The sequence below is a fragment of the Protopterus annectens genome, chromosome 10.part0 (genome assembly GCF_019279795.1).
Source record: "Protopterus annectens isolate FY-2018-M chromosome 10.part0, PAN1.0, whole genome shotgun sequence".
NCBI lineage: Eukaryota > Metazoa > Chordata > Ceratodontiformes > Protopteridae > Protopterus > Protopterus annectens.
Window position 1 is genome coordinate 1274575775 of NC_056744.1, and position 18912 is coordinate 1274594686.

The following is an 18912-nucleotide window of genomic DNA, read 5'->3' on the forward strand; positions in this document are numbered from 1 at the left end:
TAAAAATAAGCATGCTACTTGTTATGCCACTGACAATACTAATCATCATTAAAGCCATCAATACAGCTGAAATAAGCAAGTTGTCTATATGTACAATGCTGCAGAAATTGCTTTTCTGTTAGTCATGAAGAGGTTGCACATTGTCAAGCCATTCTGGTAGCTATTGCAGTGCCATGCTCTGAATATAATGTTTTCTTTTAAAATTAAACATGTATGTCAGAATCAAGTCTGTAAATTGTCCAGCTGTATCCCATTGTGTCTGGAGTAATGTTTTAATTATCTTATAAGTTCTTAAACTAGCCAGCAATACCATTCTTAACTAAGCTTATATTACCCAAGACTAGAAACGTTTTGTGGCTCCGATGGTAAGGAAAGAAGCCATAAATACAGGTTCCCTGGGCAAGAATCCTCATTACAGTGGGACACAATAAACATGGGCCTGTAAAACAAATTCATACATTTGATGAGATGTCATATGCCCTGTGGAAGCTAAGCAGAATAGCAATGTCAAGTAAAGAGTGAAATAGTTAAGTTGTAATTTTATTACATGTGTGATTGTATAGGTCATGTTTGAAAGGAAATATATTGTGCAATGAGGAAAAGTTGTGTTTAGGATACAGTTATTCTTTACTATAAAAGTACCCTACCACACAAAATAATGTCAAAATGATACAAGTGGGAAAAACAATGTCATAAGTTATTATTATTTTTGTAAATCTCCTTCTTACTCTCTTTCCTCAGGTGGCCTATCAGCTGTGATTTACACAGATGCATTTCAGACTGTTATTATGGTCGTAGGAGCATTTGTCCTCATGTTCATAGGTAAGGATGATAATTAGAATGATTGGAGACATGCCCCTGCTCTGCCCTTAAAAATCACCTTATTAACAGATCTCAGAAACTTTTTTTGCTCTGAATTATATTTCTTCTTTGTGCATTTCTTGAGATTAGTATGCATTTTGATTGAACTTTTTTTGCAGTCATTTTCAGTGACTCATCTTTGATTAAACACATTTTCTTTTTTTTAATGCATTATTCCAGTTATTGACAAATATCTCATCGGTCATTGTATCTTTTTTGTGCAAAAAGTCACAATAATTATTTATGCTTTTTATTGACAGATAGAAGGTTAGATACCTGTGATGCCTGGAAGAGTACAATATCCAGTATTTCTCAGTAATTGTAAATCTTAGTATGTACAACTGCTTGTTCTGGAAGAGCACTGAGTAGTTAATACATCTAACTGATGAAACAGGATCATATTTCATTACATGAAGAACTAGATAAAAGCTGTTTAGCTTAATATATCTGTGATGTGGAATATTACCAGAAATACCAAACAAAACGTTCTCCTGTTCTTTTTGGAAGCTCATCAGTGAGCTTATTTTAGATAACAAATGTTCCATACTTTTGGAGGTGGAGCTTGACCAGAAAGTAAAATGGATGACTGCAATGAGTTCCTGCTGCTTAACTTTTTAATCATTTCATCTGTCATTTCAAGTACCTGGAAGTTTGATTACAATTAGGAGGTATCTGTGATCAAATCCTTGAAGTTTTACAAGGTTTGAATTCAATGTTGACATATTTTAAGGTAGAAATGTTTCGTATCTCAGTTCTGTTTGACTGTTACAGTGAAAGCAACAGGAGGACCCACTCTTATTTAGAATATTCTTCATTCTAAACATCTCATCTTCAGGATAAGATGGACTTTTCATAGTTCTAAACTTTGTATCACTGATAAAAATCTTTAAAACAATAAATCGGTACTTATATATTATCACAACCGGATTATATACATATAATTTATACTGCTTTAATGTAGCAAGCTGTGGTGGGAGGGGGGGGGGGGTTATTTCACTCAGGTACCTGTTTGAAAATGTCAGGACGGAATAACCTATTACTATACTACAGTTGTTTATTGTACTTTGTTCTTGTTTTTAAATGTATTTTTCAGTTAGAGATTCACCGTCACCTTTTACAGGTGAGGCAGTACAGCGGCAACCACCTTTAAAAGATGACGGGATGTGGCGTTGCAAATTCAGCAGTGTGGGAGTATATGGCATTCCAGATATTAATGATACCGCAGGGTTTTTTTCTTACTAATTTGCATAAAAATGTCAGTAGAAATACCACATAAACCACACAAGCTGCTCAGCCCTGCATGTGTAATGGGTGCACAGTGCATTCCACGTGACGATAGTTGTCAATGATCTAAGTCTTACAAATTCCATGTTTTTTTTTTTTTTTTTTTGGTAAAACAATTCCACTGGTGAGTAGATAAGGATCTGTCACTGAAAAGCTGATCTGAAGTCATATAAAGTGTATAACAGCTATACACCTTCTTTGCAATTCCTCTTAATGCCGTGCAATCTGCATCTTTAATTTGTATGGAATTGCTGCAAAGTAAACAGAAGAACATGGTCTTCTTGAAAACAAATGACTTAAGTTTCCTTCATTTTATTCTAAACTTAAAACCAAACAACACCAAATGAAGTATAGATGCACACACCCAACTTGGTCTAAAAATCGTAGGCAGCTATATATAAAATTTGTCAGCAGGAGAAGGGCCTGAAAATGTGCCGCTTCTCCTGTTAGGGATCTGGTTGCAATAATGCATAAGTACCCAATAAAGTAGAACTGGATTTAAGTTGTTGAATAGAAAACCATCCTTTAAATCTTTATGAAGTGCAGCAGGTGTCAGAAAATGTGCCTACATTTGATCTAGTCTCCAAATATACAAAAGATCTAATTGCCTTAACTTTGAAAAAACTGAGCACAGAAATTAATAATAATAAAATAATGATAAAGTTATTAAATGCAAACACATTTTTGCTTAAGGATCTGGTGACATAAATGTTTCAGTGGCTTATGAAAATATTATCTGTTTTAAAGGCAGTCTGATTTAGTTTTGATAATTAACTAAAAATGGAACAAAAAAACCCCAAAAAACTAGAACACTTTTTTTTAAATTGTAGGCTTAAGAAAGATATAGAAAACAAAGATATAATTTTTTTTTTTTAAAACAAACTTACTGCAGTCTCTGAATTGTTACCTCTTTAAATAAGGGTGGTAATTCTGCTGGTTTCCTTAGGCTTTCAGCCTATCACCATCCTACCTCCTTTATCCAAAATCCTGGAAAATCTATAAGAATGCAGCTACTCAAATCTGTCATTGACAATAACCTCCTCCCCCTGACCTAGAACAGCTGCAGTCCATATCACAGTATCGCTAGCCCTTTGCAGCTATATCAGTTTAGTCAGTCTTCATTGAAACTCTGGTAGCCTAGCTCATCTCTCTTTGTAGATTTATTCAAAACCAACTTTTATACTGTCTCCAAACAAAATCTCCACACCACTGTCCACACTTGGTCTTGCTTACTCTCTCCACTCTTGGTTTTCATAGATGCCTAATAGATTACAAGTAGTAAAGTAACATAATGAATACTCCTCCTTATTACCACTCTCAGAAGTACCACAATGCTATGTACTGCATCCTTTACTGTTCAACATATGTATATATGACCTACACACAGCAGCCAAACAGGCTACAGTTATTCTATATGCAGATGATTCCACACTCATCTACTGTGTAATAATTTACCTAAGCAGACCAGACTCATTCATCAACTCATAGCTAAGAAGTTCACATTTGCTATTAAATGCTAAAATAACATAATTTGTACTGTTCACTTCAAAATACTCACTGATGATAGAGCTACATTAACTATCACCTCAGCCTTTAACACCAGGATTTAGTTACTCACACAAAGCTACTAGGAATCATCATAAATAACAACATTAAATCTTGCATACACTTACAACAAGTTATCAAAAGGATCCTTCAAAACTTTGACCTTCTTTATAGCTCTAAGCAGTTATTTAATTAACTAACTTAAATAAATATTTAACTGGCAGTGCTAAAACTGACCTCATCTAACTTGCACCCCACGCTACAATATACAACCCCAGGTTTCATAAACATACAAGTATCACTGCAACTAGCCTAGAACAATAGCAACATAAAACTGGAACATCTGATACCAGCCATACAGCAAAACCTCTGTACTGTTTGCCCTGAGACACCTTAACTGGACTGAATTATCACATAATGCTTGACCTGCAGTAGTCCACAGTATTAGGTATAGACCACAATTTGCCCAGTCTTACTGAATCTTCTACAACAATACTCTAGTAATTGCTCTCTTGTTCTGAGGACAAACTATTATTCATTATAAAAAAAGCCCACAGCACAGTTGGCAATGCACGTTATATATTAAGATCTGGGAATCTATTACTCTACCTCTTAGATAACTGCATAGCTTACAAGTTTTTAAAACATAACTGAAACAATATTTAATGTTTTCATGGCTATGCCTCCATATATCTCCTGGATAACACTCTCTGCATATTTTTCCTTTATATCTCATTTTGTTACCTTCAACAGGTTTATCAAATAACTTATGGCTTTGTCCACCTCTTATGATGTGTTTTCTGGATTATACAGTATTATCACCTATTCCACTCTGCATGTTAACAACTTTTGTCCATTGTCTTCTTTTTTTCTGTCACTGCTCATGTAAGTCATATCTCTCTCTCTCTCTAATAGCCTGCCCTATCTTACCTTATGCTTATTCCTTCATCAGTCAAGGAACGGTTTGCTATCATAAATTCGAAAATCAGAATAAAATGTGTCTGCATTTTCGAATTTATACATCGGAAATGAACATTTCCGAATCAACCTAAAGTCGAAAACAGCTGTGTATTGTCGAAAATGTCGCTCGCGACATTTACGGCAATACACAGCACTCCCACCCATCCCGTAACTACCTACCTACCTAGCCTAAACTCACAGTTATGCAGGGGGGCAAGCCCCCCTGCACCCCCCTGTGGGGGGCTGCACCCCCCACACCCCCCCTACCTTAATATTCCAACTCTGAGATCGCACTACAGTGAGGAAAGGGATGTATTTCCCTAACCGCACTGTACCGCGATCCCCTCACATGAGCGAACGTTAGAATTGCGAATGCACAGTCCATTCGCAATGGTAACGTTCGCTCACATCACCTGCCGAAATATGAAGTATTCGAACATCTGTTGTTCGAATACTTCATAGCTGTGCAAGTGCACGTCGGCATTGTGATGGTAAACCGTCAAGGAACACTTTCTGCATCTGATTAACCTGTGTTTTTGCTTGATACAATAGCACATTTGCTTGCGTTTCAACTTTTACTTCAGTCATGTTCAGTTCAACTAGACATTATTAAATCAATAAATGTTTAATTCTGATCAAAATGACAGCAGGGTATTAGTACTATTAATCCAGACTACTTCAGTACTCAATTCATTTGACTTGATCAAATAAAACATAGCCACTGTATTGCATTTCAACCTCTTTCACATAGCAAGAAACTAACTTTACCAAGTTTATGACTGTTTAAGTTGAACAACAACTGGGATTAGTCAGTTTCATCCACAGGCCATTTCAATATCCACTTATTATATTCACTTTCTTTTCTCTACACCCCAGAGGTGTTTCCAAGGGAAAACAGTCTTTTCCTGGAGGTTTTCTTTTTGATTGATTACATATCACTGCTTTTATCTCATATCCTCCTATCTTATGTATTAATTATTGATCCTCATCTCCAGGAAAAGACTGTTTTCCCTTGGAACTTTGTAACTGATGGCAGAAAGAATCATGGAACAAAGCTGTGTTGGCTATATTACCCAAGAGACACCCTTCAGACCCAGCTCATACAGACTTATTTCAGTTGTAAATTTGTGCTTATACTAGCTGAGAGAATGACAGTGGTGCTGCTCAAATTGATAGATATGGATCATTGCAGTTTTTTTCCAGTGGAGGCAAACATTTAACAGCATTAACAGAAAGACAATGATCCAGAGAGAAGTATACAATATTGTATTTAGATTAGTTGGTGGGTCCTAATGCAAAAAAGCATTTAATATTGTCAACTGTGATTTTTTGAGTAGGGTGATGGAAGCATTTGCAAGCTCTGGTAGAATAACAGGGTTAATTAGCAGGATATATGAAGAGTTGGAGGCTAGAATTAAATGCAAGGATTAATTACTGACAAGCTGTGTTTGAGCAGAGGAATCAGCCAGTGGTGTCCTGTTTCCATTTTGTTATTTGTTTTTTATTTAGAGCCACTGACAAAGAAAATAAGGGACTCAAAAGCTCAAGGATATAATTGGTATGATAATTAATAAAGCTAGCATTATTTGCAGATGATAGTAGTTCATAGTTGAAAACTCCAGAAAAAAACATTTTTTATGGACATATGAATTGGTTCAGCAGTCCTCATACTTATGGGGACATGATAAGATGAAGTACCTGCGTTTATTCATTAAAATGATTCTGTCATGGCAGCCAGTGATATGTGGGGAATAAACTAAACAAAGTATAATACTAACTCTGAGAAATTGGAGGCTCTTCATTATGGATATGAATAGTAAGATGCAAGCAATGAACATGTTTTAGTCCATTTAACTTAATATACAGATCAGGCATATTTTTATCAATCAGAGGAGGAATTCTGAGCCATAATTAATATACAGTCAAAGGAGTTTATTTCATAGGGGATAAGGGGAAGAGTTAAGTGGGATAAGCTGATCCTCCCTCTAGAACAAGATGGTTTAGGGCTACCTGATTTGAATGGATATTTTTGACCTATGCAGTTAAGGCTGATATATGTAATACAAGCTGAAGGCTATAAATCAAAGTGGAAATGGATAGTGATGAAACGGGTGTCTCAGTTCAAGAAATAAGGAGAGAGTAGGATTTTGGATGCAGATCTTTAAGGGGATTAAGAACAATCTGCAGTAAGAAATTATTCTAAGAACTAAACCAACACAGGAATGTTGAAATTATATTTTGCCAGCAGGGATGATTTCATGTAGAGATATAGAAAATAGGCATAGGGGGTTGAATTTAGTGGGGAAAATTATCAAAGGAACCAAGATATTGGGAAGGAATAACAAGAGAGGGAAAGGTAATATAGTTGGATGAAGCCAACCAGAAGTTCAAACTGGAGGTTAGAGACTGATATAGTAAAAAAGAAAGGGATTTGGGACTGCTTAGTGAAAGATCAGCTCTGGTAGAGTTTTAGGTGAGTCTGGAACAGAAGCTGCTTTTAAAATGATTGAAGGAAACTCGAAAAACGAACAAACAACCCAGCAATGGAAAACAGGAAATCTGGTTGTGTGGTATAAAGCACCCGACTCCACGGCAGTTAATTCACTCCTTTATTCACACAAAAAACAGAACGGATTGAGCGCTTTCGTCTCCACCCTGGAGACCTCTTCAGAATCACTTATGACAAACAACATTGAAGTATTTATACAATAGACAATGCTATTAAAATAATCATTGCTCAATTAATCAATTACACAATAAAACAATAAAACAATATAGAATTTAAACTGAACTGGTTGATCATCCTAAGCCTACACTTCCACAAATTTTATGCCTTGTTGACATTGCACCTTAACAGCATGAAATACAGATTTATACACAAAATAAAACAAAACAGTATGTCAGGACTGACTGAACCATATATATAACTATTGTTCTAGTTCTTGTATCATTTACTTAGGGCTAAAAAATATAACTAAGAATATGTTATAACATATTTATAAAATTGTTTAAAAATGTTTAAAAAATATATATAAATATATGTATTGTATATGTGTGTATAAAAAAATATATATAAATAATATATATATAAAAAATATAAAAAATATATATGTATATATGTATAAATAAATAAATAAATATTGTTATGAATTCCTTTTTAGTGATATCTCATGTTATAAATATATATTAGTTTTTCTCTATGAAACGCATACAAAACACTTATAACAAGACTTTAAATCATTACACTTAGTACGTACCATCAAGAAAGTGAAATTAGAAAGTAATACGTCAGTATGCAAAGACCTATCGTCTGAAATACTATATATAAAAAAGTGTTAAAGCATTAACTATATTTTGATATAAAAAATATTTATCAATTAGTTAAACACTATTATCCACTTTAAAAATGTTTCTTAGGGTCTAATGCTAGTACTTTTAATGCTGGTGCAATGGATATACAATCGTTCAAACCTTTGCCATTGCAGGCATCTAATCTGAGCTGCCACATCATCTCCCTGTATAATAATTTTGTAGTCCAGTCTCCCCCTCTATCTGGACTCTCAACAATTTCCAAAGCCCAGAATTTAAAATTAGCATTAAGACATACCATAGAATGTCTGTAAAGTGCATTATTAACATTTTTACGGTTAATGTCTCTTATATGTTCATATATTCTTCTACGTAGGTGTCTCTCAGTTTTTCCTACGTAGAAGCACCAACAGAATGTACAGTATGCTAAATAGACCAGACCTTTGGTGTAGCAGCTACTATATTTTTTCGCTTTTAATGTAGTGTTTAAACTAGGTAAATAAATAGATTTTTCACCTGCTATAAACGGACATTGAGGGCATCTATTACACCTAAAAGTTCCTCTTTTATGATTAAGAGTCAAAGAATTATTGTCATCGAATCGTTCTTTACCATTTTCCAGGATGTTTTTTAAGTTGTAGTTCCTTCTATAACTATACATGAGTCTACTCTTAAAAACATCAACCCTGGTGGGCATGGTGTTGAACATTTCCCACACACTGTTGATACTTTTTTTTCAACCATTCAATGTTCTTGTGATATGTCAAAGTCAGATATGGGGTGTTATTAGTAGGATTTAAATCACTCTGGTCTGAGTCGAATATACTCCCCCCATTCTGTGTAGATACATTGCTACTAGGTATTAGCCTGCTCAACAGTGGGGTGTATCTGGTATTCCTATGTGTAATAACGCATTTTTTTGCTTCCTCAATCAATTCACTCGGATATCCCCTTTGTGAAAACATATTATTCAAGGTATTTAATTCATTCAAAAAAACATCTTCTTTACTTGTCATCCTAGAAGCCCTAATCATCTGACCCCTTATAATATTCTTTTTTAATACAAGGGGATGGTCACTGTCAAAATGTAGATATGCGTTAGAGAAATTCTCTTTCCGATATAGGGCTGATGTATATCCTTTCACTTCTTCATCTTTCATTAATTTAACATCCAAATAATTAATTAATTAATTGTGTTCTTTTGAACCTCATGTGTGAAGCTCAGGAATGATGTACTCTTGTTGATGTATTCGATAAAATTATATATTTCTTCTTCCTGGCCTTTCCATAAAATTAAAATGTCGTCCAAGAATCTGAAGTAACTATGCATATATTGATAGTATTCCGATGTGAAAACATAATTCTTCTCCCAAAAGAGCATGACAATATTCACATAAATGGGAGCGCACGCCGCTCCCATTGCCACTCTTTCGGTTTGATGGTAATATTCTCCTTGAAAATAAATAAAATTGTTCCTTAATACCAATTCCATGTTTTCAAGTATAATACGGAATTCTTCAGGTTTAAGTACGTCCAAGTCCACAAGAATCTCTTCAAACCATGCTAGCCCAATATCATGGGGTATTACCGTGAAAAGGTCTTTAACATCAATAGTTATAAAGATAATTTCATCATTGTAGTTTAATTTATTCACTTTCTTTAGTAAGTCCCATGAGTCAATCAATAAATGTTGATGTTTCAAATGGTAACCCTTTAATTTCACATCAATATATATAGCTAATGGTTGTGTCTTTGATCCCTGTGCTGACACAATAGGTCTCATAGGGGGATCAGTAACACTTTTGTGAATTTTAGGGATGCCGAAGATAGCTGGAACTGCTGGTTTACTGACCATAAAAAACTCAAATAAGTCCTTGTCATATAGCCCTTGTAATAAGTTGTCTTCAAGAGTAAAATCAATTTTAGAATAGGCTATATTTATTTCGTTTCGAGATACTGTAGTGTAGCTTCTATTGTTCAATATATTCAGCATTCTCTTAGTGTAATCCCACTGGTCCATAATGACCATGCCTCCACCTTTATCAGGTTTCATTATTCTAACTTTTTTATTTCTTTTTAATGAAAGGAGAAGCTTATTTTCTTCTTCTGACAAATTTGTCAACCCAGTATTATGATGGTGGGGATAATTATTCCTAATAGTATTACATACAACATTCTCAAAACTCTGAATATCATGTTGAAGAGGTGGATTGTATGTGCTATGTCTTTTTAGCCCTTTAGACCCATTTATAGCAGGTGAAAAATCTATCTATTTACCTAGTTTAAACACTACATTAAAAGCGAAAAAATATAGTAGCTGCTACACCAAAGGTCTGGTCTATTTAGCATACTGTACATTTTGTTGGTGCTTCTACGTAGGAAAAACTGAGAGACACCTACATAGAAGAATATATGAACATATAAGAGACATTCACCGTAAAAATGTTAATAATGCACTTTACAGACATTCTATGGTATGTCTTAATGCTAATTTTAAATTCTGGGCTTTGGAAATTGTTGAGAGTCCAGATAGAGGGGGAGACTGGACTACAACATTATTATACAGGGAGATGATGTGGCAGCTCAGATTAGATGCCTGCAATGGCAAAGGTTTGAACGATTGTATATCCATTGCACCAGCATTAAAAGTACTAGCATTAGACCCTAAGAAACATTTTTAAAGTGGATAATAGTGTTTAACTAATTGATAAATATTTTTTATATCAAAATATAGTTAATGCTTTAACACTTTTTTATATATAGTATTTCAGACGATAGGTCTTTGCATACTGACGTATTACTTTCTAATTTCACTTTCTTGATGGTACGTACTAAGTGTAATGATTTAAAGTCTTGTTATAAGTGTTTTGTATGCGTTTCATAGAGAAAAACTAATATATATTTATAACATGAGATATCACTAAAAAGGAATTCATAACAATATTTATTTATTTATTTATATATATATACATATATATTTTTTATATTTTTTATATATATATTATTTATATATATATATATTTTTATACACACATATACAATACATATATTTATATATATTTTTTAAACATTTTTAAACAATTTTATAAATATGTTATAACATATTCTTAGTTATATTTTTTAGCCCTAAGTAAATGATACAAGAACTAGAACAATAGTTATATATATGGTTCAGTCAGTCCTGACATACTGTTTTGTTTTATTTTGTGTATAAATCTGTATTTCATGCTGTTAAGGTGCAATGTCAACAAGGCATAAAATTTGTGGAAGTGTAGGCTTAGGATGATCAACCAGTTCAGTTTAAATTCTATATTGTTTTATTGTTTTATTGTGTAATTGATTAATTGAGCAATGATTATTTTAATAGCATTGTCTATTGTATAAATACTTCAATGTTGTTTGTCAAAAGTGATTCTGAAGAGGTCTCCAGGGTGGAGATGAAAGCGCTCAATCCGTTCTGTTTTTTGTGTGAATAAAGGAGTGAATTAACTGCCGTGGAGTCGGGTGCTTTATACCACACAACCAGATTTCCTGTTTTCCATTGCTGGGTTGTTTGATTGCTTTTGAAATGAGATAATTACCATTGATAATTAGCTCACTTAAGTATTCCAGAAATATTTCCATTTGTGCCTTTTCTTTGTTTCCAAATTACTCTGCTTGATACAAATTTTCATAAAATTTCTGAAGTACCTCTACTACTTCTATTTCTCTTGTTATAGGCATCCTAACTTTGGTGACAACCCTTTCTACTTTCTGTTGCCTAACCTATTGTGCTATAAGGTTTTGTGCTCTCGAGTTGTTATCAAAAATATTTCCTTAACTGCAACCTTTTTAAGCTTTTTCATATAATCCAAATACTCCCTAATTTTCCCTTTAGCACTCTGCAGTTGCTTCTCTTTTTGTTTTGCTAGATTCCACTTATTCTGCAATACTTTAACTTTCGTCACCCTCTCTAAATGATTCCTATTACTTCTTAACCATACCTCTTTGTCTTTTATTTCTACCTTATTTGTAAACTCCATTTTCATTTATCCCATTCACTAGCTATTCCTTCTGATAAAATTTCTATCTTTCCTAAAAGTTCTTAAATAATTAACACTACCCTTTCCATAAATGCTTCTTTTTTTAATAAGTAAATAGGAAAGCACCAATGTCTCATTTTTACTTCATTGCCATGCATCTTTATCTTAGGCTTTATTGGTGCATGATCTGAAATAGTTATTGGATATTTATCAAAGCTTTCAAACAAATACACATGCTCCTGTGGAATATAAATTCCATCCAGTCTAGCCTAGTTCTTGTAGCTTGGAGAATAACATATAAATTCTGTCTGATTTCTTACTAATGAATTCACATCGGCCATGACAAATATTCCCATATATTGCTTCAGAAACTAAATACCATATTGTCTATACTCGTCATATGTTACTGCTTACTTCAGATGTCAAGTTAAAAAAGCATTACGACTAGAAATTATTTAACTTTTGTCAACTTCTCTAAATAATCCCCAGTAATTCTTAACCATATCACATTTGTCTTTTATTTCTACCCTATTTTTAAACTCCATTTTCATTTTATGCCATTCACTAGCTATCCCTTCTGATAAAATTCCTATTTCCCTAAAAATTCTTGAATAATTTCCAGTACCCCTAAATGATCTCTTTTTAATAAGTAAGCAGGAAAGCACCAGTGTCTCATTTTTACTTCATTACTGTGCATTTCTATCTTTGGTTTTATTGGTGCATGATCTGAAATAGTTATCTGTGTCAAAGCTTTCAATTAAATACACATGCTGCTGTGAAATATAAATTCTATCCAGTCTAGCATAGTTATTGTACCTTGAAGAATAACATGAACATTATGTGTGATTTCCTGCTACTGAATTCACATCATCTATCCTAAATATTTCCATATATTTCTATAGAAACTAAATATCATATTGTCCATACTTATAGGTTCATAGGTTGGTACTAGGCTATCAGCCCTAGGGCCTATACAAGCCTAGCCATCATACATTAATTCTTGCTTCAAAAGTGAAGTTAAAAAAGCATTACAATGGCCAGAAATTCTATCTCAGTTCACAATGATTTTATGTTTCCAAGTCATCAGCCTTGTGACACTATGTTTGTAGTTATGTATTATATAATCAGGATTATAAAGGTGTGAGAACAATTTCTCATCAGGAATTTTCTCATCATTAGCCAGTAATTAGATTATTCAGAAAAATTTGAACAACGTTAATTTAAATTTTTTATAATAATGTTGCATCTGCCCTTATTTTCTGCTAACAATGATGGTGGCGTAACTTAGATTTTCTACCCAAGACCAGTAAATCTAAAACAAGACTTACAGGAGATCGCTTGTGTTCTCCTTTGCTTCAATGTAGGTGTAGCCTACAGCATGATTTCCATTCTGAACTACCCTGCTAAAAGAATATGAGAACTGCTTAAAAAGGCAGTGGCTTGAAAATGAATGCTTGTTATTAGTGTAAAAAGCACTAAGGCAGGCAAAGATAGTTATTTATTTACTTATATATTGATCTATTTAGTTAATTTCTTGATTACTTACTTATGTACGTTTGAGTTACTGGGCTGTCCAGCTGTGTTATAGACCATTTTCATTGAAGACTGAAGGAGAAAATCTCCACAATCAATCTATAAAACAATGTATATCGTGTCATACATGGACTGACTCTGTACTCGGTATTCTACAGACTGCAAAGAGGTGACCTGTGTTTGTCATATAAGGCATCCTCCAACCCAGTACTGGGAGATTTATTGCATATCAGCAAGTCAAATGGCATCAGAAATACTTATTCTAGGGATATAAACCTCTTCTGCAAAATCAACAGAATGGTTTGGATGCAAAGGTATATCTCACAGGGGATACTACTGCTGTGGAACAGACTCCTTATCCACATAAAACAAAACTCAACCATGTCCATATTCAAGTTCCCCGTGGATCTATGGATGGGAAACAGAAAAAAATTACCCCAGGACTGCTCCCTGACTATTACTGGACAGAGGCAGCTCCTAAATGCTTTACCCCATGCCTGTGTCCCCTCAAAGTATCTATGGTATGATCCCAGTTATTCTCATTAGAGGTGATATATATAATTATTGACCATGGGATGGGTAAGGCCACTCTCTAAGCAAATGAGATAGGTTAACTCCAGCACAAAAAGGGGATATACTGGCTATGCTTAAATGGCCCTGAAGGACAGCTAGCCTAGTACTTACCTATGAACCTATAAAATACTCAATGTATAAAAATGATGGCTATTTGGGGTTCCATTTAGATGCCCGAAAGTCCTTTTCCGCGAATATGAAAAGAGCGACATATATTGCGTGAACCACGGAAATCCCGAATGTCCAAAACTGCGAAATTCAAAATGTCGAAGTGTCATGGTTGGCCTGTCTGCGGTATAGCTCTGTAAGGTAAGTGTGCGATAGTTACAGACCTTAGGGTTAGGGTGCGGGTTAAGGTAAGTGCATAGATAGGTAATGTATGTAAGGTTTAGTATAGGGTTAGAATTAGGGTTTTGTTAAATATATGTGTGCGGATTATTTATTTTGTTTTGGTATATCTCTGTAGGGTAAGTGTGCGATAGTTACGGACCCTAGGGTTAGGGTGTAGGTTAAGGTAAGTGCATAGATCGTAATGTATGTAAGGTTTAGTGTAGGGTTAGAAGTAGGGTTTTGATGCTTTACTTTAGGGTTAGAAGTAGGGTTTTAGTTAATGTATGTATGTGCTTTATTTATTTTGTTTGGGTAGGCAGTATGTAGTGGGAGGTGGAGTTGGCTGACTATCGGGATTCGACTTTTTGAATTTCGCGGTTTAGTGCATTCGGCATATTCGCAGTTCATGCAATACGTGTCGGTGTTTTCGTATTCGCGTAACAGGATTTTTGCTAATATAATATAGACCTGGCTATTTGCCAATAATTAAGGTAACTTGTTATATGAAAAAAATCAACAAAACATACAAGATAGTTTACACAACTAAAATACCATGGAGCAAAGGTATACTATCACAGGTGTGATGGATGCACCCTTAAACAAAAGACACATTTTCCAATGTTTCACTTCACACACAGATGTGTATGAATAAAGAGCCTGGTTTATTAGGGAGGCCAGTACATTATGTCTTCTTAATGGCAGAAGGAGACAGTCCTAATATACTGCCCTCTAAGTGCAGTTATTCTGTCTTTTCAGTATTGTTACCATCACTTTAACTCATTGTCTATTTTCATGTCATCTTGGACACCTCCACTGAGTGTGTGTTCGGGGGAGCAAATAGAGAGATGATAAAATCAGCAAGCAAAGGAAAGTAGTATTGCTGAAATTGAATTCAACATCAGGTCTAGGTGAGTACCTTCACAAGGTAGGCCCCATTTTTTTACAAAATCTCAAAAAGATTACCATTATATCTATTATTTACTAGCTCATATAAAATTGGGGAGATTCTTCAAGATTGGAAGCAGATTAAAGCTGTCTTTAAGGGAAAGGGGGTAGGGGAAACCCGGAGTCATGTAGATCCTTAAATCTGCTTTCATGTTGTGGAAAAATAATGGAGAAGGTAATATTGGGTAAGCTGTTGCCAGAATTGGATAGGTTGGGACCTAAAACCATATATCAGCATGCATATGTTGAAAATAGATCTATTACCACCTGTAACATGATGTTCTATAATTATACAATAACAGCTATGAATGAAAAATTGTGCTGTGCTATGATTTAATGTAATAAAATATATGAAACTGGATAGAGAACTAAAGCCAGGACACACTCCATACAAACTCCTGTTGAACCACAATGGAATGTTTATTGGTGCTTCCTAGTACCTCGGCCAATATGCCTCCAAACGGGGATAAAATTCAACACCAATGTAACCACTTTAAATAAAGCTACGAAAACACTTAAATATGCATTAATGACCTAATTAACCAATTTCATTTGTTCTGTAAGAACAATTTAAAGTGACAGTGCACCAACTTGTTCTAGGATATATGCAGAATATAGATAGGAACACAAGTACAATATTAGGATTCTAACAACTGTATATACATATATAATAAATACGTTTAATAATCCAAAACCTAAGGATAAGTTATAAAAAGAACAATATTATGATAATAACATTCTACAAACTGCTTATGCAAAACCCAAATTATGTGTTAAATACTTTTAATAAATACTAATATTGAGCTCCTGATTCAAGCCCCTAGGATGGAGTGTATTAAAATTAATAATAAATTTGGCTTCCAATTTATTAAGTTTGATTGAAAAATCTTCCCCTTGTATATGAAAGGGTTTTGCCAGGACACAAAAAAATAAATAAATAAACTAGCTCCTGAACCCCCATGGGCCATGTGGAAGTGGTAAGCTACGTGCCTCTCTAATCTATGATTTCTGATGTCCCCTAGATGTTCCAATATTCTATTTTTGACCATCCTCCTAGTCTGTCCCACATACCATCTGGTTGGCATACACCCACAACCGAGGATGTATACCACTCCACGTGGCCTACAAGTAAAATGATGTCTTGGTATATATTTGGTATTGTTTATCATATTACCACTGAGATTTTTTTAGCCTACTACACATCTTACATCTACCACGTGCAGAGCTTCCCTTCCAGCCACCTCTCATCAATTACAGAACAAATCAAATTGGTTAATTAGGTCATTAACACATAATTAAGTGTTTTTGTAGCTTTATTTAAAGTGATTATTTGGTGTTGAATTTTATTCCCATTTGAAGGCATATTGGCTGATGTACTAGGAAGCACTATGTCACCCATGCCCTGGCCCAGCAATCAGGGAGCCTCAATCCTCACCACTAACACCAGAGAGGGCATCTCATATATGAGGAAAGGATAGCAAATACACACAGTAAAGTGCAATTTCCCTTAAGAGCACACAGAGATCACAGTCAGTACAGGGCTGGTCGCTCCCTTGCTCCCCAGGTCCCCAATAAGACTCCCCACTGGCACAGCTATAGGGTCCAGATCTCAGCCTAGCTGGGCAAGCTAAAATCTCCAGCACCCTCTCTGTCCAACCAGTGCTTCATGTCCCTGCCCAAGAAGCTGACACACACATACACTTTGAGATAAGAGTTTGCACAACCACACAGACACTTCTGGTGAAGCTGGCACAGGTTCTCCAGCTGTGCCCCTTTTACCCAGACTATACGGTAGTACTGGCTGCTACCACGCAGCTAATATTATCAGCTACCCAGAGGCCCTTAAAAGGGTGTCCAATTATTACTGTGCAATATTATTATCCAATTGGTAGCTGTGACTAAACAGTCAAGGCTTATTAGAGTGGCTTTGTACAATAAACTCCACAAATATGTAATGTACTCTAGAGCTTAACTTATCTCTACACAAACCAGCCACAGTTAAAAGGTTTTAAAATATTTAATAATAGATAATTAAAACCACAAGACAATACGTTCTACTACACAGTGCTAGTCAAAAGAGTTCAGAGATCACACAGAAATACTTAAAATAAACCAGTATTGCACTTCTGACATCACAGAAAAACACTTAGTCTAATCTTTATAATTCCTGGCTACTTCTATGAGAAAACAGTTCTAACACTACTTACATAAAGAGAGCATAAGGCAATGCTGTGAGTTGGATATCAAGACAAAAATACTTAATGCCTTCTGATTCTCTCTGTTTAAATTGTTATTGCAGTTCTGATAAACATTACATCATCTCTTTTACACTTTCCTGGAGTTCCCAGGCTGACAGAAACTGCATTTACATTCTTTTACACTTAGAGCAATAAAGGACATTCCACATGTAAATTCTAGTAATTATTCCTTAAGTTAAAGCAATAGGCGGGATGCTTACTGCAGACTCATCGACTCCAAATTCTAACTTCAAAGGAACAGACATAAAGTAATTTTAATTTCAAAGGACCAACAAGAAATACTTTACTTAGCTTTCTTTACAGCAAATGACAATGTTGCCACATTGCTTTTAAGTTTAACATTTCACAGTATTTACAAATGATAGAATTATCTGCACAATTCTGTCTAGCTAGTCTGGCTAGGCTGGCAGCCTTCACCCATCTCTACCAGTCTTCACCCCCCCCCCCCCCGGAGAACACAAGCTAGTTTTTCAAGTGACCCTTGAGAAATGCCACTTGAGAGGGTTAGGTCTGTCTGAGTGTACCTACCCCCATTCCCTGTCTTGAGAGCCCATCTGCATTGGCTTTGCTACTCCCATTGCGGTGCTGCACTGACATATCATATGCTTGCAACCCCAGGCTCCATCTTAGCAACTTGGCATTTTTCTGACTGGTTCTGTTTAACCATGTTAGAGGGTTGTGATCTGTCATAACAGTGAATTTTCTTCCATACAGATAAGACTGAAGTTTCTGCAGTGCCCACACTATTGCTAGACATTCCTTTTCTACAGCTGCAGAGCATTCCTCCCTGGGTTGTAGCCTACAACTGAGATAAACCACTGGGTGCTCTTCCCTTACTGAAGAAATCTGGCTAAGTACAGCCCCTACTCCATGGTTTGAAGCATCCACCTACACAACAAATTCTTTGCTGTAATCTTGACTGGCTAACACAGCTTCTATAAGCTTCTGGAATGCCTGCTCACATGTTGGGGTGCACACAACCTTATCTGGCCTGTTCTTCCTTGTCAGGGCTGTGAGGGGATAATCTATGGTACTATAACTGTGGACGAACTTTCTGTTGTTCCCTGCTGTCCTTAAAAATGTCCTCACCTGCTTTTTAGTAACAGGTGCAGGCCATGCCTGAATGGATTCCACTTTGGCAGGTTCTGGCCTTATGTTACCACTCCCCACTCTATGTCCTAGGTAGAAGACCTCCGCCATATCTACCTGAAACATGCTCAGCCTAATGGTCAACCCTGCCCTCTGTAGTCTGCTCAGCAACTCCCTGACATGCTGAAGGTGCTCTGGCAAGG

At 35.3% G+C, this 18912-nt stretch overlaps 1 protein-coding gene across 1 annotated transcript in view; it reads left to right on the forward strand.

Annotated features, from left to right (window-relative positions):
• SLC5A9 (solute carrier family 5 member 9) overlaps positions 1 to 18912 on the forward strand; it is a 919403-nt gene that overhangs the window by 581418 nt on the left and 319073 nt on the right. Inside the window, exon 5 of the mRNA XM_044085977.1 lies at positions 742 to 822. Within this exon, the coding sequence (XP_043941912.1) occupies positions 742 to 822 (81 nt within the window). The remainder of the gene's footprint in view (positions 1 to 741; positions 823 to 18912) is intronic.